Source organism: Girardinichthys multiradiatus, chromosome 22 (assembly GCF_021462225.1).
Source record: "Girardinichthys multiradiatus isolate DD_20200921_A chromosome 22, DD_fGirMul_XY1, whole genome shotgun sequence".
Classification (NCBI taxonomy): Eukaryota; Metazoa; Chordata; class Actinopteri; order Cyprinodontiformes; family Goodeidae; genus Girardinichthys; species Girardinichthys multiradiatus.
This window is the reverse complement of record NC_061814.1, coordinates 41713235-41737641: the sequence shown is the minus strand read 5'-3', so window position 1 is coordinate 41737641 and position 24407 is coordinate 41713235. Positions and strand designations below refer to the sequence as shown.

The following is a 24407-nucleotide window of genomic DNA, read 5'->3' as shown; positions in this document are numbered from 1 at the left end:
CTGTCGGTTCCAAGCCCAAATCAAGGAGGAGGATAGGAATTGTGACATATAAAAAAGCGGGAAACAATAGAAGAACATTTCGTTGTGTTTTTAAACATATTTCTGGCACGTTTTACTCGCTTTTCTTCTCTCCCACAACGTTATTTCTCTCTCCTACAGAGTCCATTACAATAATTACACTACAATAGTCTAATATGTTAATCTGGCGCTGACATAATTTAGCAATTTTTAGGGCATCCAATAGTTACTTCCCTTACTAAGAAGCTGGCATCAGTGTTCAGAGTGTAATGCTAGGTTAAAATAGAAAATCTGCTGGTGTCGACCCTGTGGGGTACGGGGGGATAGTATTGATAAAATGATCTGAAAAGTTGTTCATTCAGTGACAAAATTACTCGGGAACAGTATAATTTAACAAACGTTTCTGCTGCGAAACATCATTAACTATTCATGTGCGGAAGTGATGTTACACCGTGTTTGTAAGTAAGAGATATAAAGAAGTTATACCAAACTGCTCAAAAAAACAGGAGTTTACTATTTTAATGTAACAAAGTCAGGAAGATATGGTGGCGATATTTTTTTTCACTGTGTCAAACACTGTGCCTGTCTCTCAACACTGACCTAAATCCAGAAACGCCAAGCTGTGCAGCAGACTGTAGACTCTGAACCTACAGCGTGATGAGCTCTGCTTGTCTAAGCTTTAATAAATCTGGCACATCTGACAAATGCATCTGCAGCTGTTTAGATATTGTTTATGATACTTGTGTTTATATATTAATATCTTAGTCTGCAACATTTGTTTGGCTTTAAGCCTAAAGATCCATTAGTAAAATCAGTCAAAACAACACAAGACCATGGAGTCAGGATCGGTGGCCTCAGCCCGATATCCCATCCAAGAATGACATCAGTATCAGTTTTGATACCAAGATTAACTTGTATACAAGCTTAATCCAATTAAGACAGTGCCATGTAAAGAACATATTCTGATCACCACAAAGCCAAATAAGATTACAGTTAAAGAAGCATCACATACAGTTATGCAATGGAGATTTGGCTGAGGTTACCTGGGTCTTAATCACGCTGCTGCAACCTAGTTTTTACAACGTGTGGTGACACATTAATGCATTACACAGCAGGTCTGCTAATTAGGAGCAACTTTAGTTCATTTTGGTCTTATTCTTCAAACAATGGGTTTCTCTCACAGTGTCTGGCAATACTGGACCCAAATGACAGCAAAGAAAAAGAAAGTTGCGGGTAAAAACGTAGACTGGGCTTCTGGAACCAGGAAGAAACTTGGACATTGCATTATCCTTTGGAGATATACATCTGCACACAAATATTTGGCTGGACACTGCAATCATAGGAGAAAGTATTGCTTGGAGTCATCACTCTGACCGTGTAAAAGCAATACAAATGGACTGCGTATAAACAAAAATAATCTGAACATCGACATTTATTAAATAAAGTTTCATTAAGACACATGAATTTAATTCGCATTACATTTGTACACAGAAGTCAAAATTTCAAAGTCGCAAGCCCAAGTTTCTAATTGTGTTATAAAATGGGTGAGCAAAGTCAAAAAGATAAGCAGGGCGTGGACCGATAAAATCAAACCAACTCTCCAGTCAGTTCTATACTAGCAACTTTTAGAAATGATAGAACATAGTGATAAATTTTAATTATTGTCAGAAAATGTGACATTTTTCATTCACTGTTGGATAAAGTAAGGGAAATGTTTAGATATTTTGGTTAGTTTACCTTGACTGAATGTAGAAAACATGTAGAAAATGTAACGTCTAAAACCAAGGTTTTATTTTCCCTTTACACACTTAATAAATATGTGGAGAAAGATCCTCATAGCCGCCCTTAGGTACAGTGGAGGATCTGTGATGCTGTTGGCCTGTTTCTCATCCCTCACCCTGGGAATCTTGTCAGAGTCAATCCTGAACTCTTTGAAAAAATGGGACACTTTAAATTAAAAATCTGTAAGTCACTGAGCCCAATAATTTACAAATACACCGGAATAACACTGTGGCATTCCCAGATATGAGTTCTGACTTCCAAGGTTAATGAAAAGTAAAATTTTCAACGGGATGAAATCAGCTGTGGTGGGATTTATATAGAGATTAATCAGAAACAGTTTATTCTGGTCTCTGAGCAACTTTTCAGAAAACAGTACTTATGCTGTCATTAAGTCAACCCACCGTGCCCAAATTGTTCTTCTCCATGTAGAACTTATTACCTGCAGCACTTAGTCATTGTTTTGCTGTCTGAGTGAAACAAATGAGAGATAACTTTGATTAAAAGTTTTTGAGCAGCTGAGGAGTAAATTGCTCTTTGATTGCATATAAATATTTTCAACTGCTCCCATCCTCCATTATTTTGTTTACCACAATGCTGCTTGCCTCTTGAAATTACATTTTATGAAAAACCGATGTGTTGTTATGAGAAAATGGTAAATCAGAATTGGTGCACAGAATTCTGAGTGGTGGTGCAAGCTCTTGTTTGCCCGCAGGTGAAGCAAAGAGGGAACAAAAATCACATTTTGCTCCAGTTTCGAAGGAATTATGTCACTGAAGTCCAATTAAACCCTGAGGAGTGTAACACACAGTTTAAAAAGCTGAAACATGTAGAAAACAGATATTGTCAGCCACCACCACTCACAACTGCTTTGAATTTACAAAGATACTGAGCATGCTTGGCACACTGATGTGCACTGGTATTGTGAGAAAACCGAGAGCGAATGATTACTTTTATATTATAGAGTAGCATGTTGTGTATACTCTTGCACAAACAACATATTTATTCGCTACATGACTCCTTCCATCTCTTTCCCAGCCCCCCATAAACAACCATGAAAGGAAAAACTAGCAGGAAAGGAGACAGGAGATGTAAGATGTGTGGATGACTGGGCTGCTTTAACACAAGAAGGCTGTCAACAATGTTGCTCCTTTCATTGGTGGAACGGCTTTAATGGTTAAATTATCAGCAATGTTGAAAAAGAAAATAAATATGATCTTTTAATTAGAAGAAAAATCTTTAAAGGGAGATGTTTTCAATGTGTGTCCTTGAGATTAAAGAGGTAGTTCAGTTTTTTTTAAGTGGGGTTCTCATAAGAGGTTATGAAATGTTAATATGTAACCTGTAGAAGAGGACTTTGGCTTTAGAGCTAACAGTAAGGCTCTGTTTAGTTCCAACATAGTTCCTGAATGATTCAGATACAAATAGAAGAAAAAGCGTTTTCATTCACCAGTGGTATTAAAATCTGACTTGAGTAATATGATCTTAGTTACCTCCTTTCTATGCAGGAAAAATCAACACAATCAGGAGGTTTTACTTTGTTTGTGCAAAATCACATGCATTGTTTTCTTATTCGCACATTATTGCGGTTCTGATTCACATGAGTTGCATTATGTTGAATTATTTATGGAACAGCAATGAGGTTAACTATCATGATGCCTAACAGCGGTAGAAGCTGATGGCTGTGGGCAGGAAGGATCTCGTACAGCGGTCTGTCTTACAGCAGATCTGAAGAAGCCTCTGACTGAAGACACTGTTGTTGTATAACAGTCTCACGAAGAGGATGCTCAGGTTTCTCCATAATATTCCTTATTTTAAAGCAGAATAAAACTATTTTTAATTTAAGCATGCTTCAAAAAGCTGTTTGTGAGCTTTAAAAAGTGAAAACTAAAGTTTGCGTGTCAAAATTCTAACACCACAATTAAAGGATGAGTTGTTTCTAAAATAGTACTGCCGAGTAAATACCATCTTTCTGAGCTAACAGTTTGCACAAATTTAAATGAGATATTAGGCATGCGCTTAGTGGAAGATCCACCCAAATCTCTGTATATTTATGCAAATTACAGCTAGAGCAAATTGTTTGTGGCACACCTATTAGGGGAAATAAACGCTCTCTGCTGAAAGCTGGTGTTCATTTTGTTGCAGGATAATGAACAGGGGAAAAAGAAAGCTGCTGCACTGCTGCTGTGTAAAACAAACAGGACAGGAATGTCAATTACATGTATAAAACAAACACAACTTATCTCAATGATTCTGGAAAGGTTCAACTGATAGTGCTTTGCATGCAGAGGTTAATAAACTTAAAAGAAAATTAATTCTGTGAAGAAGATCTGTCACCATTGTGCAACGTGATTGAGGCCAGAACGTGGAAATACTTCTTTCGATCTCATGGATCATTTCTGCACCTGCTGCGTTTGGGGCTGAAGGATAGCCAGTAACCACGTGACGCAATAATAGGTGCAAATTCCCCAAATCCTCTGGAATTCATGGGAGAGTTTACAGCTATAATGTGAAACCAGAGCAGAAATGTAGCAGATGAGGTGTTTTACACTGCTTCACTCTAACTTCACATACTTTCTCTGGTTCTAAGTCCTTTAATCAGATATATTTAAGATGGAGGAAGTAGATTAGGATTAGTCTTGCTTGTTTGTTTGTGTTTATAGCTCTACATATCTCAGTGTATGAATGGGTGGATGACTGATGTAGTGTAAAGCACTTTGGAGCCCTAAAGTGCTATACAAGTGCAGGCCATTTATACTAATTTTGTTTTTGTTTGTTTGGTGTTAGTTAATTGGTAATGAATATATACCAGTTGATTAATAATACATTTGTTTCTTGATTTCACTGATTGCTAGTTCTTGTTGGTTCTTCCTATAATCTCTCATTAAAGTGTACCTTTGACTGATTCTGAAGAAATGAGAAATATACAGAAATCTTGTCATTCCACTTTCAGAACCCCATCAAACTATTACAAATGTGCCCTTCATGGCAATGTTTTTCCAACGCTGCATCCAAGGATGCATCAGAATGTGATTACTACACCCTGCAGCATACACAACAGGATCTCAAACTACGGCAGGCTTATATTTTTGAACACATCAAATACTCCACCACATGAGCACTGCAACTTGCACACGTACTTCACTACTTCACACGTGTGTACACAACTGCAAATGAAGTATCACACCATAGCCCAAATAACAACATTGCTTAATCTCATACTGCCAAAGTGGGCCTGACAGCCTGGCCTACATTTAGATTAAGTGGGCGTTCCTGTTGAAATTTCCTACTCGGATGTCGGAAATTCCAAGTACAAATGGAACGCAGCATACACGTCAGAAAGTCGGGGCAACATGACCATACCGGAGTTCCACATTGCTACTCGCATTAGTAGTAAAACAATCCTGCTGTGACTGTTTTTATTATTAATGCAACATTTAGTCAGTCGTATATGTACTACTTTTTTTACTGTTCAGTGTTTGTGAGACAAGATGTTTCGACACTGTTTATATGCACGAAATACCGCGTAGAAAAATATTGATTGTCTTGTTATTGTTGTAAGAACGATGCTACAGTTGCTAGCAATACGAATGAAAACAAGCAGGAAACTGGAACGCTACAACTCGGAGATGACGTAAACTCCGACATCCCAGTTCCGACTTCCGAGGTTAATGTAACGCAGCATAATTCAGCAAATTGTCAACAGACCACTTAGAGACACTTGTTGAGCCTTTAAATGTCTTTCCAAAGCAGTAGAAATGCTTGAAAAAGCAGATAGGACCTGATGTTTCATTTATTCATTTATTATGTTTAGAACCACGTTATGCATGTTCTCTAATACAGCATGCATGGTACAACACAACTCTGTTCAGTCTTACTTGTCTGGTAAAAGTTAGCAGATTATAAATTAATCTTTCCATACAATACAGTTTTTCAAATTAGATGGAAAGTTTCAAAACTCCCCAAAAAAACCATGAGTTGGATGATGTAATCAATTTGTACAGGCCAATTTGTCTAAACTGTGCTGTATTCCTGCTTGGCAGTGTTAGTCGTGGTCAGGTAACCTGGCCTCTTTGACATGGTGAGCTCTGTTTATGGTAAACTGTGGTAATTTTATGCTAAGAACAACAGACGCTGTCTGAAAATCCTTGTCGGGTGATTGAGTCCGTGGATTTGGGAGGGAATATTTTGGAAAGCAAATGCATGCCCGTTCTGCACAATACTGCACTGTATCCCCATGTGTCTGCTAGACTGATGAGTCTTCGAACACGACCCTGCAAATCCACTGGGCATTTTAAAGCAGGAAAGATGGAGCACGGGCCAAACTGTGTGCCAAACTCCCTCAGCATGATCAATATGTGCATATGTAAAAAGTCCATGTAAAGCAAAAAAAAAAGAAAATGGGAGAAGGGACCGATATGAAATCCCTCAGATTACAGCAGACACATGTTAATAGAGTGAATAATGCACCATGAAGTTCAACATTTTATCATTTTTTCCAAGGTTGTGATGCAGCCTTTAATTAAGAGTAGGACAACGTCTGATTAATACCTCATTATGAGCATTCATTAGATGCAAATGTTTTCCGAGTTAAAATAAATCATCCTAATGTGATATTTTGGGTGTAGTTAAAATGAACTGAACAGATGGGAGCCACGTGCTGAATAAGTCATTTAGTGAGTGTTTTGTTTATTTAATCCACTTATTTTTACTGACATATTTACTGTATGCATCTTTTGAGGCTCCAGCTCCTCGGAAAAAAACCGCCTGTAATTCACATCCTCGAGAGTTCATCCTTTAATCTGCCTAAAAAATTCAACAAACATAAAAAACTGCATTAGCCAAACAAAGCACTTTACCCCGAGCACCAGGAGTGTTTTTTATTCTTTATGCAAATTGTTTGCTCTTGTTTACATAAAACATCCCGCGCCCCTTTAAGTCAGAGATACATATCGCAAGTCATCATTCTTTGTGCTGAAGGAAGCAGTGTTGCTGACATTGCCATGTTGCATTACACTCACACCAAGAAAACAAGGGGACATAATCTAGGACAAGCTGTCGGGAATCATCTGAAACAATTTCAGTTAATCGACTCTGAGATGCAGAATTCCTCCTTCTCAGAGAGGCCAAGTGTCCCTGATATCATAAAGGGAAAAAACAAGAGAAACATGGAATGCAGAAACATACCAAAGAACCTCTGCTGCAATGTATTTGGAAGTCTAAATCTAGATATTAAAGGAAGACACTAGCAGTGACACCTTTGTAAATAATTTCTCCAAAAAAGAGCACACCTCAATAGATAAGGTTTAGTCTGGATTCTGCAGAGTATCCTAACCTGATATGGTAAGATGTTGCACACTGCAGAGCGGGCATGCCGTGTTTCTGTGTCAGCAGAAATAACACTGTCCTACAGTTACATTACTTCAGCTGAAGTGCCCCTGAGCAATAAAAACATTTGATGCTCCTCTGTGCTCCACTCAGAGGCTTGTGGAGCTGAAGCCCAGCGTTTAACCACAGCGTTTATTGGGAAAACACCACTCACCGCTCTTGCAGATGGGACAACACTGGTCAGGCTCGTACTCTGGGTCCACGCACTCAGTCTGAGGACAGGCGGACACCGAGCACAGCACCTCTCCACTGGGCTCACACCGGCACTTCTCACATGGAGACACCTGGGTAACAGGGATCAGATCACCCCAATCAACACACTTTCACAGAAATCAACACAATAGTAGCGCATAATTATGACATGGAAGGACATTGCTGCATGGTTTTCAAACTCAGAAAAATGTGGAGGGCATTTGTATTCAGCCCCCTGTAAGTTCAGCTTCAAATCTTTTAGGATTTGTCTCTACCACCCTTGACATTTTTACACATTTTCTTACCCAAATAGCTTAAACTCAGTCAGTGTGGACGGAAAGCGTTGCAAACATCAATTTACACGAATATGCTTAGGTCTAAACCTTTCCATTGTAGCTCTGGCTGTATGTTTAGTGTCATTGTCCTGCTGGAAGGTGAAGCCTCACCCATTTCCCAGGTCTTTTGCAACCTCCATGAGGTTATCTTCCAGGATTGCCTTTTATTTAGCTCCTTCCATCTTTCCATCAACTCTCAGCTGCAAACCCGTTCCTGCTAAAGAAAGGTTTCCACACAGAATGATGCTTCCACCGCTATGTTTTATCATGTGGATGGCGTGTTCAACAACATTTTTTGAAGCCTGTGGAACTTTCTACCCACCTAGCAGGGTTTAGAAGGACTCCCTGAGGACGTCCACAGGCAACCTGGATTTTATTGACCGCACTGCCAGTGTGTGACAGAAGGGACTGATGGATTGAACAGAGCCTTGAGAGATGTTCAAAGATTGGGACATTATTTATAACCTACCCACGCTTTAACTTCTCCACAACTTCCTCCCTGACCTGTCTGCTGTTTTCCTTGGTCTTTATGATGCTGTTTGTTCTCTAATGTTCTCTAACAAACTTCTGAGGCCAGAAACAGAACAGATGGATTTTTACTGAGATTATTTTACACACGTATTTAATCGGGTTATTCATTTTTGCACCTGCGAAGGTAATTGGTTGAACTAGATTTTATTCAGAAGTATCAGAGAAAAAGGGGCTGAATACACGCTACCTTTTTCAGATTTTAATTTGTTAAAAACAAACTTACATAATATCCGAGTTAAATACTTTGAGGTTTGTGGTTGTAACATGACAAAATGTGTAAAAGCTCATGGGGTTTGAACAATGATGGATGGCAGTGTATCTAACACACCCCAACATGCACACACAATACTCAATACAAAACTCCTGACTGTCTTGATTGTTTAGAGGAGAATGCATTCAGTGTCAGAAAGTCACATCTATCGGGAAGTCTTGGTTCTCTCAATTTTATTGCCAATGAGCGCCTCATTTTAGAGAGGGCAGAGCCGAGAATTGAACTACACTATTCAATCAGAAGATAAGGAGAAATCAATAAGAACTGGGAAACAATAGAAAGATGCTTTTCTTCAGCGTGCGAAACGAGTCGGCTATCCAAGTGTTTTCGTGTGTCTGAAACAGGTGGGGGGGGGGGGGGGGGGGGGGGGTTGATTTACATTTAGAGCAGCACAGGTTTCATTTTGCTGCTGCCTTTATGAAGTCATGCACCTCTAGTCCTTACAAGAGAGCAAAGGCTCATTCTGACAGCGTTGCTGCAGCTTGCTGAAGCTCGGGCCTCCGCATTGGCACTTCACTGTGAAAAATAGAGTGAGGCAGCACTTAGCACAATGCCCCAGAACGTAGCAATCAAGCATAAAAAGCCCCGGCCTGTTGCTTCATTTCAAAGCACCTCCCCTACACACAGCTCGAAGCCCGACGTATGCTGCCTTTGGAAGTGGAGCCCTCTGTTAGAATTCCCTGAGTGGAGATTTAACGATAGAGATTTCAGCGATATTCCACATTATCCTCAACCATCTGTGGAGACACTACATGCATAAAAAGGAGCATTAGGGTCAAATTTATTGCCTCATAAGAGACATAACACTGACATAGTGGTGCAATCCTAAGTCAAACCCTTTTATAAAGACGTGACAGAAGATAAAAGAATAAAGACCTCAGTGATGTGTCTCAGTGTCTTTCCCAAACGCCCACATGTATGAGCGTGCCCTGCAGAGTTGGAAAATTACAGGAGCTGTAACTCTTTGTATCGACTAACTGAATATGGAAACACTCTGCTGAAGCGGCACAGTTAAATTCAGCCTGCAGTAACATTCTGCTGTTCTGTGAGGGGGAACAAAAAACACAAGTGCTGACCTTTGCCATTATAAATCTGCCTGCGTGCTCGCTTGTATGCTGCAAGGCAAGGTTACTTGTTTCGGTGTAGTGCCGGTGATAGACTCCATTGATAGCATGGACTGTTAGGTCAGCAATTCTTTCAGGTCGGAGCATGTCAATGAGCAGGGAAAGTGGTAAAACGGGCTCACCTTAAACTCTTCGAGCGATGCGTAGACCTTGCCCCGAAACTCGCAGTAGTTCTTTTTCTCCTTGCACAGAGGGCAGCACTGGCTGGTGTCCACTTTTATGCAGCGAGGGTGGACCTTGGGACATTCAGGCTTGGTGCACAGAGGCCCCTCATCCGTGCAGAGGCAAGGACATGTTGAAGGGCCCGGGGTAAACTCCTCGCCAATGGCAAACACAAAGCCGCTCTCATCCATGCAGCCTTTCCCTCTGTAGTCTGGGTAGGCATACTCATCAATGGCATCCAGGGAGAGGGCAACATCACTGGTGGGCCCCTCATCTATTTGGTTTAGACTGTCCTGTTCACTCCACTGTTCCTGGTATTTACCGCCTTTTGATCCTCGTGTCAGGGGGCTGAAGTTTGGCCTGGTGAGATCCAGGGAAGTCCTGTTGGGGCCAAAGGCATTGGTTTCCTGAGCGGCATATTCCAGATGCTCCTCGTGGCTCTGCTTGTCCTGCTGTTTGTCCTCCCGGGATTGGGTTAGCACCTTCTCCAGACGGTCCCGGCTCACCGGTAGGGTCGCTATGGGATTGCACAGATAGCCGCTCATCAGGAACCCAAGAAGAAGAACCTCTGCTGCCATGGTAATGGAGTGCAGCATCTCTTCCCACCACCAGCAAGGTGGGAAAACACCTTGGCTCACATAACACAGTTCACATCTGAGGTGCGAGCCAGTCCATCTGGAAAGAGAAAATTAAACTGGGATTATGTGCTCTGAGCTTTGTCACTTTTTTTATCCCAGCTTTGACTTTGTCTCGTTCGGCTCCTGGAGCTGCATGAGTCTCATTCCGTCAACCAAACAATCCGCTGAGTGCGAGGCAAGCATGTAGCATCAGTGAATTGGATCATTAGGAAAGGAAGTAGACACAAAGCTGTGTTAGGAAATCGATAATGCTTGGTACTGTAACAATTCGCAGCATCAATCAGTCTCTGCAGTGTTAAGAGGTAGGGGAAAATGACCAATGAAGGAACTGAATGTCACCCTGCTAAACACCTCATGGAGAAGAGAGCTGGGATCAATGTCTGTTTCTTTTAAATGAATCACAGCCAATGGTACATAAAGAGAGATTGATTTGAAAATAGAACATAATGCTGTTCTGGAAAGATAACTTTACAACAGCTTTCAGAGATAGGGGAGCCGCAGTGTCAATTTCAAAGTAAAAGTCAATCTGCTCCATCTTTTTGCAAGAAAGCCAACAAAATGTCACTTTCTGAAACACTTTCAGCTCAGAGGAGGTGACTTACACCAACTAAAAGTCATTGGATTAGCTGCAGAGGATGCACATTTTTAAAAAGCTGTACAGCATCTTGAAATTCAAATGCCTCCTATGATGCGTTGCTGTGTCTTGTGGCCTACTTTCATTCATTTCTTTCACACCCAATGTTTGCCGTGATCGCTGAGCTCCCTTTAATGGGCTGCAGTCACTTTGACACACAACTTATTTTGCAGAAAAAGATTAGATTAGATTACTCAGCACTGACAGATCCGACTATTAACCCGACTCTATCCAATCACATAAATGTTGTCTAGGCTTGTTTATGATGGGTCATTAAAAGAAAACAGCTACTGTTAAACAGGGTGCCTATAGTTCCTTGCAAACATGTTCATACCCATTCAAATTCTGCAGATTTTATTAAGTTATAACAACAAACTTCATCATGTTTAATAGGGAATTTATGTGATAGACCAATACAAAGTAACTGTGAAGTAAAGGAAAATGTGTGGTTTTAAAATCATTCTACAAATGAAAACTGTGTTAATCAGATATCCATAAAATTTTCAGGCAATATATACAAAATTTCCACAATAAATGACAGTGATAGTCTGGTAAGAATATTCTATTTTATAAAGTTACTTATTTGTCAATAGGTTAAAGATTACATGCTTTTCCTACAGAAATCGAATGTCCCATGTAGAAAATGTATTAAACCTAAAATCAAAAATACTATTTTTGTTATTTATAAAAATCTAAACTAATTTATTTTATCAGTTATTGGTAAAACAAGCTTTTTAGCTTTTAGTTTTAGTTTTGAAGGGCCATTTCTGGCTATAAACAAATTTTGCTTAGCTGGACCAAACGCAAAAATGGATCTCAGGGTTGTAAAGGTTGCCGACCCCTGACCTAGACTGAAAGGCTGTGCAAGGAGAGCAAAGATCAAAGAAGAAGGCAACCAACCCATGGGAACTCTGGGGCAGCTGCAGAGATCAAAAACTCAGGTGGAAGAATCTGCCGACAGGATAACTATTAGTGGTTCACTTTACAAATCTGGCCTTTATGGAGGAGTAGGAAAAAGAAAGCAAAAGGGAAATAAACACGCAAGACCTCAGTTTGGAGGTTTGTCACAAACTATTGTATGTTGGGGACACAACAAACATTTGGATGGATAAACTCTGGTCACATAAGCAGAACTTTTTTGGCATACATGCAAAACACTGTGTGACAGAAAACATACACCCTAAACACATCTGTTCAATAGTGAAGCAAAGGAGAGCACTGAGGTCATGGTGAAACATAGTAAGCTGGTAAGAGTTGATGGGAAAATAGATGGAGCTAGATTCAGAGTGATGCTATAAGACGGAAAACCAGAGACTTTAAAAGGAGGTTCACTCCACAGCAGAACAATGACCCAAAACATACATTCAGAACTACGATAGACTGGTTTAGATCAAAGCATCGTGGCCCAGTCAAAGTCCAGGCCAAAATCTAATTGAGACTCTGTTGCAAGTGTTGAAAATCTCTGTTCACAGATGCTCTCTACTTAATCCAATTGAACTTGAGCTATTTTGCAAATAAGAATGAGCTGGAATTTCAGTCTAAATGTACAAAGCTGGTAGACAGATGCACCACAGGGGCTTGTAGCTGCAATTTCTGAGCGACCTGGTTCTGCTGATGCTCACAGGATTCTGATATGTCAAACATTTTGAAAACCATGAAATACTTTCCTTCCATGTCATGGTTATGCTCTTGTTTGTGTTAGTCTGTAACCGAAAATCCTAATAAAATACATTTAAATGTGGCAACATCACAAAATGTGTGAAGGTTCAATGGGTACAAATATTTTTGCAAGGCAGTGTAGATGCAGTAAAGGGCAACTAAGCAATTCAGCAAACACATTTAGTTATGTGGAAAGAAACAAAGCAAACGTCGTGGAACATGGATTCTGTTTGAGTGAAAGCAAAGCAGATTTCCTCCACATGTTCCAGGTGACGCCTTTTGATATTCATAAATTCAGTTTCATTCTGTGGGACAAACGATGGCACTGCTATCACACCGGCGGTATTTGAGGTGTTTTTCTCTGAATTGCAGCGTTTGAGGCAGAATCCTCGGAGGCGGCGAGAAACGAGGAGGAAGCAGAGCGAGGTGCATACCGATAACACTGCTGCAGCTGACAGAGACAGGGAGCGATGAGTCCAAGCCTCATTAGTAAAAGGACCTCATTTGTCTTTTCTCAGCCTCACCTCTCCACCCTAACAGCTGTTATGAGCTGTCACTCTAATATCATCGCCGCAGCCACCGCTGCTGCTATGCTCTCCGTCAGGATTGAGCTCTGGGTGGCCCTCGGGGTGGCTGGCAAGAGGATGCAAACTGGCCTCAGCAGCACGATGCCGCTGATAGATAACAGGTTTTCTCACTGCTTGCGTCTGTGTAGCTTTGCCTACTAATGGTGAAGCAGACAGTTTCCAGCAGCTTGTTATGTCACAAATTCATGTCAAAATGTCCCCTGAGTGAATGTTACCGTCATGGCTCGCTAAGTAACAAGTTGAAGTAACGCACTTTAAAACTCTAAATTGGACATAAAATGTGAAAGAGCATACTTGGCAAATAAGCCGAGCACTCAACAAAAATGACTTGTTGATCTGAAATGAATGATGGATCCAACTGAGCCAACCAAGATCACAAGTGAAGAGATTTCAGATCCAAACCAAAATACTTTAGACTCTAATGTTGCCTTCATGTTGCTGTCACTTTCGCCTGTTTCATATAGACTTTAAATAAAGATAGGTAATGCTATTCAGAGCTCAAAAATCTTTCTTTCTAACTTAAACCGTAACTAGGAGACTGAGAGCAGGAGGGTTTGCCTTCACGTGCTTAATGGCACCCCTGGAAAAGACAAAAGTCGCACAGTAATATTCATCCTTTAAAATGAGTGCATTTGTTCTGCGGAGGGAAATAATCCCATATTAAAAATTTATGTTTAAACTTAAAAGGGCCACTCTTATTGGTACTGCTGCTGTTAATATGACCTCCTTTGTCCAAAAGAATGATGCTTTGTGTTCCCTGCAACATTTCACAAGGTCGGAGCATGCAAGGAGAGGGATCTTAGACCATTCCACTTTGCACCCTCCCAGATGTTCTCCTCAGCTCACCACACAGCTTTTATATGAGGTTTAGGTGTGGGGTCCGAGAAGGCCATCGAGAAATATTAGGTCTGACAAGTCATTTCTGTGTTGACATGTCCATGTTTTAGATTACTATCCTGAGAAAAGATCATGGCCCATTTTTGGTTTTCTGTCAGACTCCACCTGATTTGCATTTAAAACATCACAGCATTTCAAATGGTTTGTGATGCCATGCACTCTAACTCTAGCTTTTGGTGGAGAAACTGGCCCAAGTATCACACGTCCTTCACCGTATTCTTCACAGTGGTTGTTTTACAATATGTTTACCCTTTACTTCATGCGAAAGCCACCTGGTGAGTTGATAGCTTGTATGCACACAGTTCTAATAAAAGTGCCAGTATTGATTAGGCAACTCCACACATTTGTAGACAGCATCTAACGACCGTTATATTGACTTAGTGACATCCTGATCAGATGTCCAAACCCCCTCAAATGACTAATTTTAATGCAGAGGAGCATCAACTCTTCTTTCAGGGTCCTCCATTGAGAAACTCCTGCTTGCTTGTACAGAGACTGGATGGCCCCCAATAAAGGCCCCGACTCCGTACTCCTGGAGCACCCCCCACAGGGCACCACGGGGGACACAGTCGAATGCCTTCTTCAGGTCCACAAAACACATGTGGACTGGTTGGGCAAACTCCCATAAACACTCGAGTACCCTGCTGAGGGTGTAGAGCTGGTCCAATGTTCCACGGCTAGGACATAAACCACACTGCTCCTCCTGAAGCCGAGGTTTGTCTATCGGCCGGTCTCTCCTCTCCAATACCCTGGCGTAGGCCTTATCATGGATGCAGAGGAGTGTGATACCCCTGTAGTTGGAACACACCCTCCAGTCACCCTTCTTATGAAGGGGGACCACCACCCCAGTCTGCCAGTCCAGAGGCGCTGTCCCCGGCCACCACCCAATGTTGAAGAGGCATGTCAACCATGAAAGCACCTCAACATCCAGAGACTTGAGGTACTCAGGGCGGATCTCATCCACCCCAGAAACCCTGCCACTGTGGAGCTTTTTAACCACCTCGGTGAGTTCACCCTGGTTGATGAAAGAGTTCAACCCTGAGTCCCCAGCCTCTGTATCCACCAGGGAATGCGTGATGGCAGGATTGAGGAGATCCTCCTTCCACCGCCCGATGATTTCCCCAGTCGAGGTCAGCAGCTCCCAAACCCCACTATATACAGTGTTGGCGAAGCACTGCTTCCCCCTCCTGAGGCGCCGAACAGATCGCCAGAATCGCTTTGAGGCCAACTGGTAGTCCTTCTCCATGGCCTCACCAAAGTCCTTCTAGGCCTCTGCCACAGGTTTGTGCCTCTGCAACAGCCCAGGCCGTGGCACGCTTGGCCTCACGGTACCTGTCAGCCGCCTCAGGAGTCCCACAAGCCAACCACAGCCAATAGGACTCCTTCTTCAGCTTGACAGCATCCCTTACTGCCGGTGTACACAGCTTACGGCCACAGCTACAGGCAGCAGCAGCAACAATAGATGCGGTGAACATGGTCCACTCAGACTCTATGTCTCCAACATCCCCTGGAATCTGGTCAAAGCTCTACCGGAGGTGGTAGTTGAATACATCCCTGGCCGAGGGCTCTGCCAGATGTTCCCAGCAGACCCTCACTATGCACTTGGGCTTGCGAAGTCTGTCCGGCTTTCTCCTCTTCCAGAGAATCCAACTCATGACCAGGTGGTGATCAGTGGACAGCTCAGCCCCTCTCTTCACCCAAGTGTCTAAAACATGCGGCCGAAGGTCTGACGACACAACAACAAAGTCGATCATTGACCTCCTGCCTAGGGTGTCGTGGTGCCAAGTGCACTGATGAACACCCTTATGCTTGAACATGGTGTTCATTATGAGCAATCGATGATTAGCACAGAAGTCCAATAACAAAACACCACTCAGATTCAGATCAGGGAAGCCATTCCTCTCGATCACGCCTCTCCAGGTGTCACTGTCGTTTCCCATGTGGGCGTTGAAGTCCCCCAGCAGAATAATGGAGTCCCCGGGAGGGGCACTATGCAGCACCCCCGACAGAGACACCTAGAAGGCCGTGTACACTGCACTACTGCTCGGCCCGTAGGCCGAAACAACAGTCAGAGTCCTGTCCCCAACCCAAAGATGCAGGGATGCGACCCTCTCATCCACTGGTGCAAACCCCAACACGAGACGGCTGAGCCCGCCGCCTCTCCCCGTGGGCCACTCCAGAGTAGAAGAGAGTCCAGCCCCTCTCGAGGAGATGGGCTCCATAGCCCATGCTGTGTGTGGAGGTAAGCTCGACTATTTCTAGTCAATATCTCTCGACCTCCCACACAAGCTCAGGCTCCTTCCCCCCTGGCGAGGTGACATTCCACGAGCCAGCCTAAGCATCTGTAGGTTGTGCCGCCGAGATCTCCACCTTCGTCCACTGCCCAATCCTCTTTGCACCGGTCCCTCATGGTTCCCCCTCCGGGTGGTGGGCCCACTGGGGATAGCCTCGTGTCTCTCGTTCGGGCTTGGCCCGCTCGAGTCCCGCGAGGAGCAATCCATCCACTAGGTGCTCTCTGATGAGTCCTGACCCCAGGCCTGGCTCCAGGGTGGGACCCCAGCTCCGCCGTACGGGCAACATCATGTGTCTCGATTTTGTTGTCCTCATGATGGTGTCTTGAACCGCTCTTTGTCTGACCCGTCACCTAGAGCCTGTTGGCCACGGGAGACCCTACCAGGGACATTTGAGCCCCAAACAACATAGCCTCTAGGATCATTCTAGCACTCAGACCCCTTCACCATGTTAAACTGACAGTTCAAGGAGGGGTTTTCTGGAACTTTGTTTTGAACGTTTTTCTGGAACTTTCAAAATAAGTCACATTAACCTACTTCCAGCACAGTCAGGAACAGGAACAAGAGGGCTAACAGCAGACTTCTCGTGACATCACTGTTTGAATAAAAACCCCGCGTTCCAACAAACAGACCTCTTCCCGACAGGTCCCCAGTGGTACTGGAAGGAGGGACACACACCGTGCGCTGATGTCTCTTTGCTGGCAAACAGACATAAGTAAGTTAAGTAGTTAAGTAGGAATGAATTGTTGTTTGTGTATCCAGTATTCATTCATGAACGAGGGTAATTAAGGAGCAAGTGTGGCTTGACTTTTCTTTCTGAGGTCTACAGAAGCAAACTGTGTTCCAGAGAGTTCCCAGCAGAGACCCTGTCTCTACAATGCCAAGTGGAGCAGTTTTTCCCCGGCCTGAAGGAAGGACAAAGGTACTGCAACGCCGCTCTGCATGCAGTTCAGCCCCCCACCCCCACAGCTATGGAAGTTAGCTGCAGTTAACCCTTTGTTCACCATGGATGCTTTCCTCAACTTCGTCGCCCCCGTCCTCCTCATCACGGTTCACGTAAGAGGTAGTGTTTGGGCAGAGAAGATTAGTTTAAGCTAAATAATGTTAGTTTAATAACATCTGTTTTTGTTTGTGTTAAGAAACTCAGCTATGGTAAGCGCTAGCAGACTAGCACTCATCTAAGGATGTGTTCTGTGTTGTGTTGTAAAGTTTAAAGACAAACTTTATTTGAAGGGTGGTTTTTAAACACAGAAGATTGGCCATAACGCGCTGTCCACGTTTATGCATTTCAACCCTTTTATTAGTGGTATTTTAAAAGTATGTGTTTGATTCTGGTCACCAGCTATAAGCTTCTTTTGTTAGCTCCAACCGCTAGCAACTAAGAACATGTGCACGCCCACTTTATGAATCAGCTGAAGATTATTTACCCAGAAAGGTTGTTAGTTTCCAATCTAGGAAATAATATTTCCCTAAATATTATTTTACTAAACTTGATAACTAATTAAACACCATTAAGACCCATTTATCCAGAAAGGTTTGGTTCTTATTCAAAATAATATTTCCTTAAATATTATTTTAATATTTTCATAATAATGTTTCTATAAATATTAATTTAATAAATAAAGGCAGCTAATTAAACACCATTGAGAATTGGTCATACAGAAGGTTGATTTTGTTTAGCAAATAATTTTGTTAAATGTTGTTTTATCAAAATAATATTTAATCTAATCTTGCAGTGTGAATGGTTGTCTAAAGGTATACCAATTATTGCCTAAGTTGGTTCCAAGACTAACTTAACTTAATTTCCAGATTTTTCAAGAAAATCCTTGGTTCTCAAACATAAACATTGCATGGTAATGTTGCATCACTCATTTGGTCATGGTTTTCAACCATCTTTGATCAACTTGTTTATACTGTACATGGCCCATTAGTCTTCCTTATTCTTTCATTTTGCTTGGTAGTTTAGTTGGGTGGTTTTAGCATAGTAAAGAGTTTATTAATTGAAATATGTTTGACTTTGAGTTGGTTTATTTTTGTTAATAAATTCTTGTATTTTAAGACATAGTGTGAATTCATTCCATGTGTGTATACAGAGTTTTGCTGTTCAATAATGTCAGAGCTTGGCTCATCCCTTTCAGTTTTGTCCTAATACCAGCACCTTATTGGGCTGGTATTCACAGGACAACCCTTAATAGACTGAACTTTTATTGAATAAAATATGAATTATTATTATTAAGTATTAATATTAAATAATATATTCATATGCATAATCACAAGACTTGTATTCAGTCATGATCCATATCTCAGTACCATAGGTGAAGGTCAGGATGTAGCTAGAGCTCTCCTTTTTTCAACTCATCTTCTTCTTCACCTTAATAGACCAGATCAGTTTCTACATGAAGCTCCAATCAGTCTTTTCCCTGCTTTGTCACACAGTCTGAACAGGACACCAAGATACTTGAACTCCTCAAATTGAGGAGACTGACTACCATCCCAGAGGGAACAACTGCTATCCAATAGTGAGGTTTTTTTTCTGATTTTATGTTTTACCTTCCTTACCATCCTCCTCCCTGTCTGTGGTGGTAAGATAAACCTGGTTCCTCTTTGATTGTTACATTTCTGTTTGTTTTACACGTTTAATTATTGCTCTGACTGAAGATATGAGCAAGTTTAGGCAGAAACCAATTTTCCTGTAGTCATTACGTTACTTTTTAGATCCAAATATATGCCTTACTTGAATAGCATGTATTTGTCTTTCCCATTTTGAGGAGTGCCTAAGAGAAATTAGCATTTGTATCTCAGTAAACTAGAATATGCATTCCAATGAGTCAGATTTAAAGTACATTTTGAAAATAACAACCTTTAAGGAAGTATTAAACAAACTTCTAATTGAGCTCACATTTCTGTATTAAAAATGTTTTATAATTTTGATGTAATATTCTAATCTTAAAGGTTGTGTTTTCATTAGCTGTAAGCAATAAACCATCATGATTGAAGGAAATAAAGGCATGAATACATGAGTCTTTGTTTAATTATTCCATATAATGTGTTTAACAAACTTTTCAATAATATTCTAACTTATTGAGATACACCTGTAGGCAGCAAAAACACAAGAAATAAATGACTAATTAACGCTTTCTACACTCCGATCAACTAAAGTAAGCAATAAATGCACACAAATATTATATAATATATCAATGACATTTATTTTATAGGAATTTTTAGGGCTGCTAACACATTTTGCCCCACTGGTTTTTTTACGTGGGCTTTTTGTCCATTGAATGTCAGGATCTGGGTTGTGTTTGTGTTTTTGTGCTTGCTACATGTGTTCAATGTTTTCAGACGGTAATGGAGTTCTCAGGTGTGCAGGGTGACAGGTGCAACATATTCTACTGATTACTTTGAGGAGTACTTAAGCAGGAGGCTGCCAGCACTTCGACGTCAGAGTGTTTTTCCCTCAGTGGTAACAAGTTCAAGCCAAACACTAAGTCTATGATTTGTTCTTCGACCTCGTGTTACTTTGTTTACTTTGTTACTGTGTTGTTACTGTGTTCCTTCACAGGCTAAGTAAACCTAAACCCTGGGTGGGTCAGATCTATTGCAAACCAAATGACACTGAATAAGTCAAAACAATTGCAAATTGTGTCACTGTAACAAAATGTGATTTATTTTCCCTTTACCAGGGGTACCAATGAAGGTGGAGGCTGCTGTAAATGTTTTAATCTGTGTAATAACTTCCTCCCACTGACTGTGGTCATTAACTGTTTGATTTAAACTATTTAACTTGTTACAATCAAGTTCACATCTTTTACAACTTTTTTACTTCTCCAATCAGTCCTGAGCCCCAAAGAGAAAGATAATTCACCTTGAACATCATAATATCTTTTTAAATATTCTTTAAACTAAAGTTACTGTGAAGAGAATGGTTCAGACAGAGAATAGTGTGGGTGTACTAAGCAAGGAGTAAATCCTTCTCCATACTTCACCAATCTCCAGATACAGTTTTTCTCACCAGATAAAGATGAAAAACACTACTTTGTTCCAAATATATCGTTCAAAATATAGTCAGAGATGCATTTTTCATGAAGCATATGAGCATTAAATAGAGAAAAATCAGAATAAATCAACAAATGGTTGACAGTTTCTTTGATTTCTGGGAGACTGTGAGAGTTTACAACCATTGGTTGTTTATCCAGTTTGGGAAAGTGACAGAAATGTGACTAATACAGTTATTAATTATGCAGATTTTTTTCTCTCTTGTTTACTTTTTGTCCTAGCTCTTTGAGGAACTGATAGCTGTGGCAGATACTCTTTAAATAGTGCAATTTCACTTTGAACTGAAACCGATTTGCACTTCCTGCACAGACCAATGGCTCCAGTTCTTAGGTGGCTTTTGTTAGCAATGAGGACAGAATATAAAAAACAACAAATATATACAGAGCAATATGCTTTACCAGAACAGCCATTCCATCCATTTGCCATCTCCTCGCTTTAGTGAAGAGCTTATCTTCACTAAATGTTTAAATAATTTTCATTTCTCAGAAATAATGTCCAGCCGGTGTCATAAAGAGTAGATTTAAATGGAAACTCAGGTATTTCCCGTCTTACAGTTGTCTTATGCTGTGAAATCTTATTAAGATTGGTTTGTAGATAATTCTTTTTCACCCATTCTTCATGTTCAAACACTCTTTTATTTATATTCTTGTATATAAGCCATCTGCTAAAAGGTCAGAGATTTATCTCTGCCCTACAGCTCTGCAAAGACTTTTTTTTTTTTTGCTTCACTGCTCTATATTCAATGCTTGCAAGGACACGATGAAAGGGAAGAAACAAACAGCAAGTAAGGAGTAACTTAAAGACACAATAGAGTCAGTGGAATTCTGTAGAGGAATCTTGAGCTCTAGACTATGACAGAGACAAATTAGCAGAAGTCCTTTCTGTGAAAGCATGTCCCAATTTGAGATAAATTGCAACCTTGCTCCAATAATCTCTTGGAGGATCAGACTGTGTATGCAGCATCTCCTTGTCCTTACCCGCACACAATTTGCACAGTGCCTTGGTGGAGTAAAAGTGATGCCGAAGCCTGGCTGAAGCCATTGCTCTGTGAGCACACCGGAGTTTACACAAGCCGACATCGTTGAGTTCATTCTCTCTGGTGACACATTTAAACACCCACTTCGTAAATCAAAAAAAAAAAAAAAAACTCGGCTGTGTGAGTGGAAAAACAACCCTCCAATTAACACTAGTAAACTCTAAATAACAATCTCTGAAAAACAAACACTATTTAATGCTAGAAAATTAGCATCAGACACCGTTTTAACCACGCAGTGCAAAGTGAACCTGAGGTTTAACGGTTACAAATAAGTATAAAATGATGAACTTACTGGCTAGTGAATATTTTAAATTTGCACTAGATTGATTCATCACCTATAAATTAACAAAACATAAGTTGATTCCTTGTAAAATATAAGTTCATCTTAATAAATTACACCATCATCAAAAAGTAACTTAATTTCAGTAATTCAACTAAAAAGGTAAATGTATGCATCATATAGGTTTATTACACACAGAGTAATATATTACAAGTATTTATTCCTGTTAATTTACATGATTATGCCTTAATTATGTTTTTTTTATTTTTTTATTTTGAAAATTACATAAGACCAACCAATAAAATGTTAATGTTAACACCCAGTGGGTGGGGGGGTGTTGTGGAGGGTCTGCAGCCTGTGGGGTGGAGGGGTGGTATCCACTTCTGGGATGTGGGGTCGCTGGCGTTTGGATCGTCTGGGCGGCGATGGTGGAGCTGAGCTGGATAGTGTTTCTCCCTGGGCGGTTGTTGCAGTGGTAGGGATGTAGTGGTTTTTTTTTTTTTTTGGTTTTTTTTGTGGCCGGCAGGGGCATTGTGGGGGCATGGTGGGGGACACTGACCCCGGGTACCGGTTGGGTGAGTTTGTCCCGTCATGCTGCGGGATCAGGGGTCCTGTTGTGGGTGCGGTGCTTGGTGGGGTCTGCCCTGTTGCGCCGGTGGGCGGGGGTGGTGTTGCGCGAGGCCCTTGCCTTGCCGTTGCGGCGAGCTGTGTGGTGGGGGAGCGGGATGCGGCAGGAGTGCTTAGAGTGGGGCTGAGTGTGGAGTTTGCGCTGGGTGGGTGTGGCTTCATCGGCCTCTTAGCTATGGAGTTCACCTGTGGGGGTGTTCCCCTGTGGGGGAGGGGATTTGTGGCATTTGGGTTCGGGGGCATGTGTTCGATATCGGTGTCCTTGTTGGGGGTGGCCCTGTGGGGAGGTTCATGTTGGGGTTCACTGGGGGTGGGAGGCTCATGGGGTTGGGATCGGACCTCATTGGGGGGTCGGGACTGCTCCGTCCTGGGGCGACTCTGGTTGGCGGGCTGGTTTGGGCCATGTGGACCCCTCTTTTGTACATAGCCCCCTCTCGGGAGGTGGATGGGGGTTGTTGGGGACTGGGTTTGGAGCGGGGGCTGGGCCGGGCCAGGCCGGGCCGGCGCTGCCTGCCTGTCTCTGCCCCAGGAGGGAAGGGGACCACTTCCTGGGTTCGAGGGCTGGTTGCCCCTAGGGGGTACCGGCGCCTGGACCTGGGAGTATAGAGTATGCATGGGGAGTGTGAGAGAGTGTATGATGTCCATTGTTGTTTGTCTTTACGTTGGGTGCGAGTGATTTTATGTGTATGCATGAGGGTAGCAGTGGGTGATTGTGACTGTGTGTGCCTGTTTTTTTTTTTGTTTTTTTGCGACAGGTTGGGTCTTGGACTGCTCCCTCTCCTAGATCAGCTTAGGCCCCCCCCATCTTATGGGGAGCCTATTTCCTCCCCGCCATACTACCTGCCGGTGGTTGGAGTCTCTGCCCGCTGGTGTACTTGGGGTTCTCGGTGTCCGGGGCTGGGTGCTTTGGTGTGTGCTGGCTCACTCCCGGTGGCCGCTTGCCGGGGCCTGGCCCCTGGGCTCTGTCGGGCCTCTGCTTGGGGTGTGGTGTGTCCCGGGGTCTTGGGTCTCTGGGTCCATGGCTGGATCTGCTCGGGCATGGACGGTTGCCGGCGGGGCCTGTGGACTTGTCGCTGCGGCTCCCTGGGGCTTCTGCATTGTCGCTGCTGGGTGGTTCCCCTGGGACTCTCCACTGCTCTTCTCTGGGGGGGGTTGCAGTAGTCCCGGCGGTGGTTCTCCTGGGGTTCCTGTGCTTTGGGGGGCCTTTGGATGTCTGTGGCTCGGATCTCCTCAGTGTCCACCCGGGGACCACGGGGCAGGTCGGTGGGTCCTCAAACTCCCTATTGCATATTTTTGTGGAGAAACCTTGTATACAAAGCGCATCCACACTCATACTCACAGGTGTTAAGCTTCAGGTGTTGACAGATACACAGATGTTCTATATTGGGCTGCACCTCTCACTAAGTACATTTTACATTCATAAATACCGTGTGCTATTTTGTTAAAAAAAAAAAACTGCTGCAGGTGTATCAGCAAGCAAGGTGTAATCTTTATTCTCTTCATCCTTCTTTCTCTCCTCCACTCTTTCCTTCTTTTCTCGCCTTTTTCCCTTTTGCCCCATCTCTCTCTTTTTCAAGCTTCTTTTTTCCTTTTCATTTCAGTCTCCGTGTCCGTAACAATTGAAATATTCCCAAAGAAGTTTATAATAAAGTTTCTTTTATAAACATCAAGCAGAGCTTTTAAAGCATTAGCTGTGATGCTCTGCTTGTGAAAGTAAATCTGTTGGGCAATTTCTTGGCACTCAGACAACAATTCTGAGCGATACTCTGCCGGACAGGACACGGTAAAAAAAAAAAAAAGGAAAAGAAAAGTAAAGTTTTGATTTAATTCGTACATCAAGGTCCCAGAGGCTGGAGGAAGAGTGGAGGGGCACGGATCCCAAGCTGTTTGAGGTCCCGTGTG

At 42.3% G+C, this 24407-nt stretch overlaps 1 protein-coding gene across 3 annotated transcripts in view; it reads right to left on the bottom strand.

The window, feature by feature from the left end:
* vwc2 (von Willebrand factor C domain containing 2) overlaps window positions 1–24407 on the bottom strand; it is a 56888-nt gene that overhangs the window by 20063 nt on the left and 12418 nt on the right. For 2 of the 3 annotated variants that reach the window (XM_047352554.1, XM_047352553.1), the window contains 2 exons: window positions 9761–10475; window positions 7340–7469 (listed from right to left, as the gene is read on the bottom strand). In XM_047352554.1, coding sequence (XP_047208510.1) covers window positions 7340–7469; window positions 9761–10396 — 766 coding nt within the window. In that variant the 5' untranslated portion in view covers window positions 10397–10475. Of the gene's footprint in view, window positions 1–7339; window positions 7470–9760; window positions 11094–24407 lie in introns of those variants that run through there. The other variant, XM_047352552.1, reaches the window with a different exon arrangement.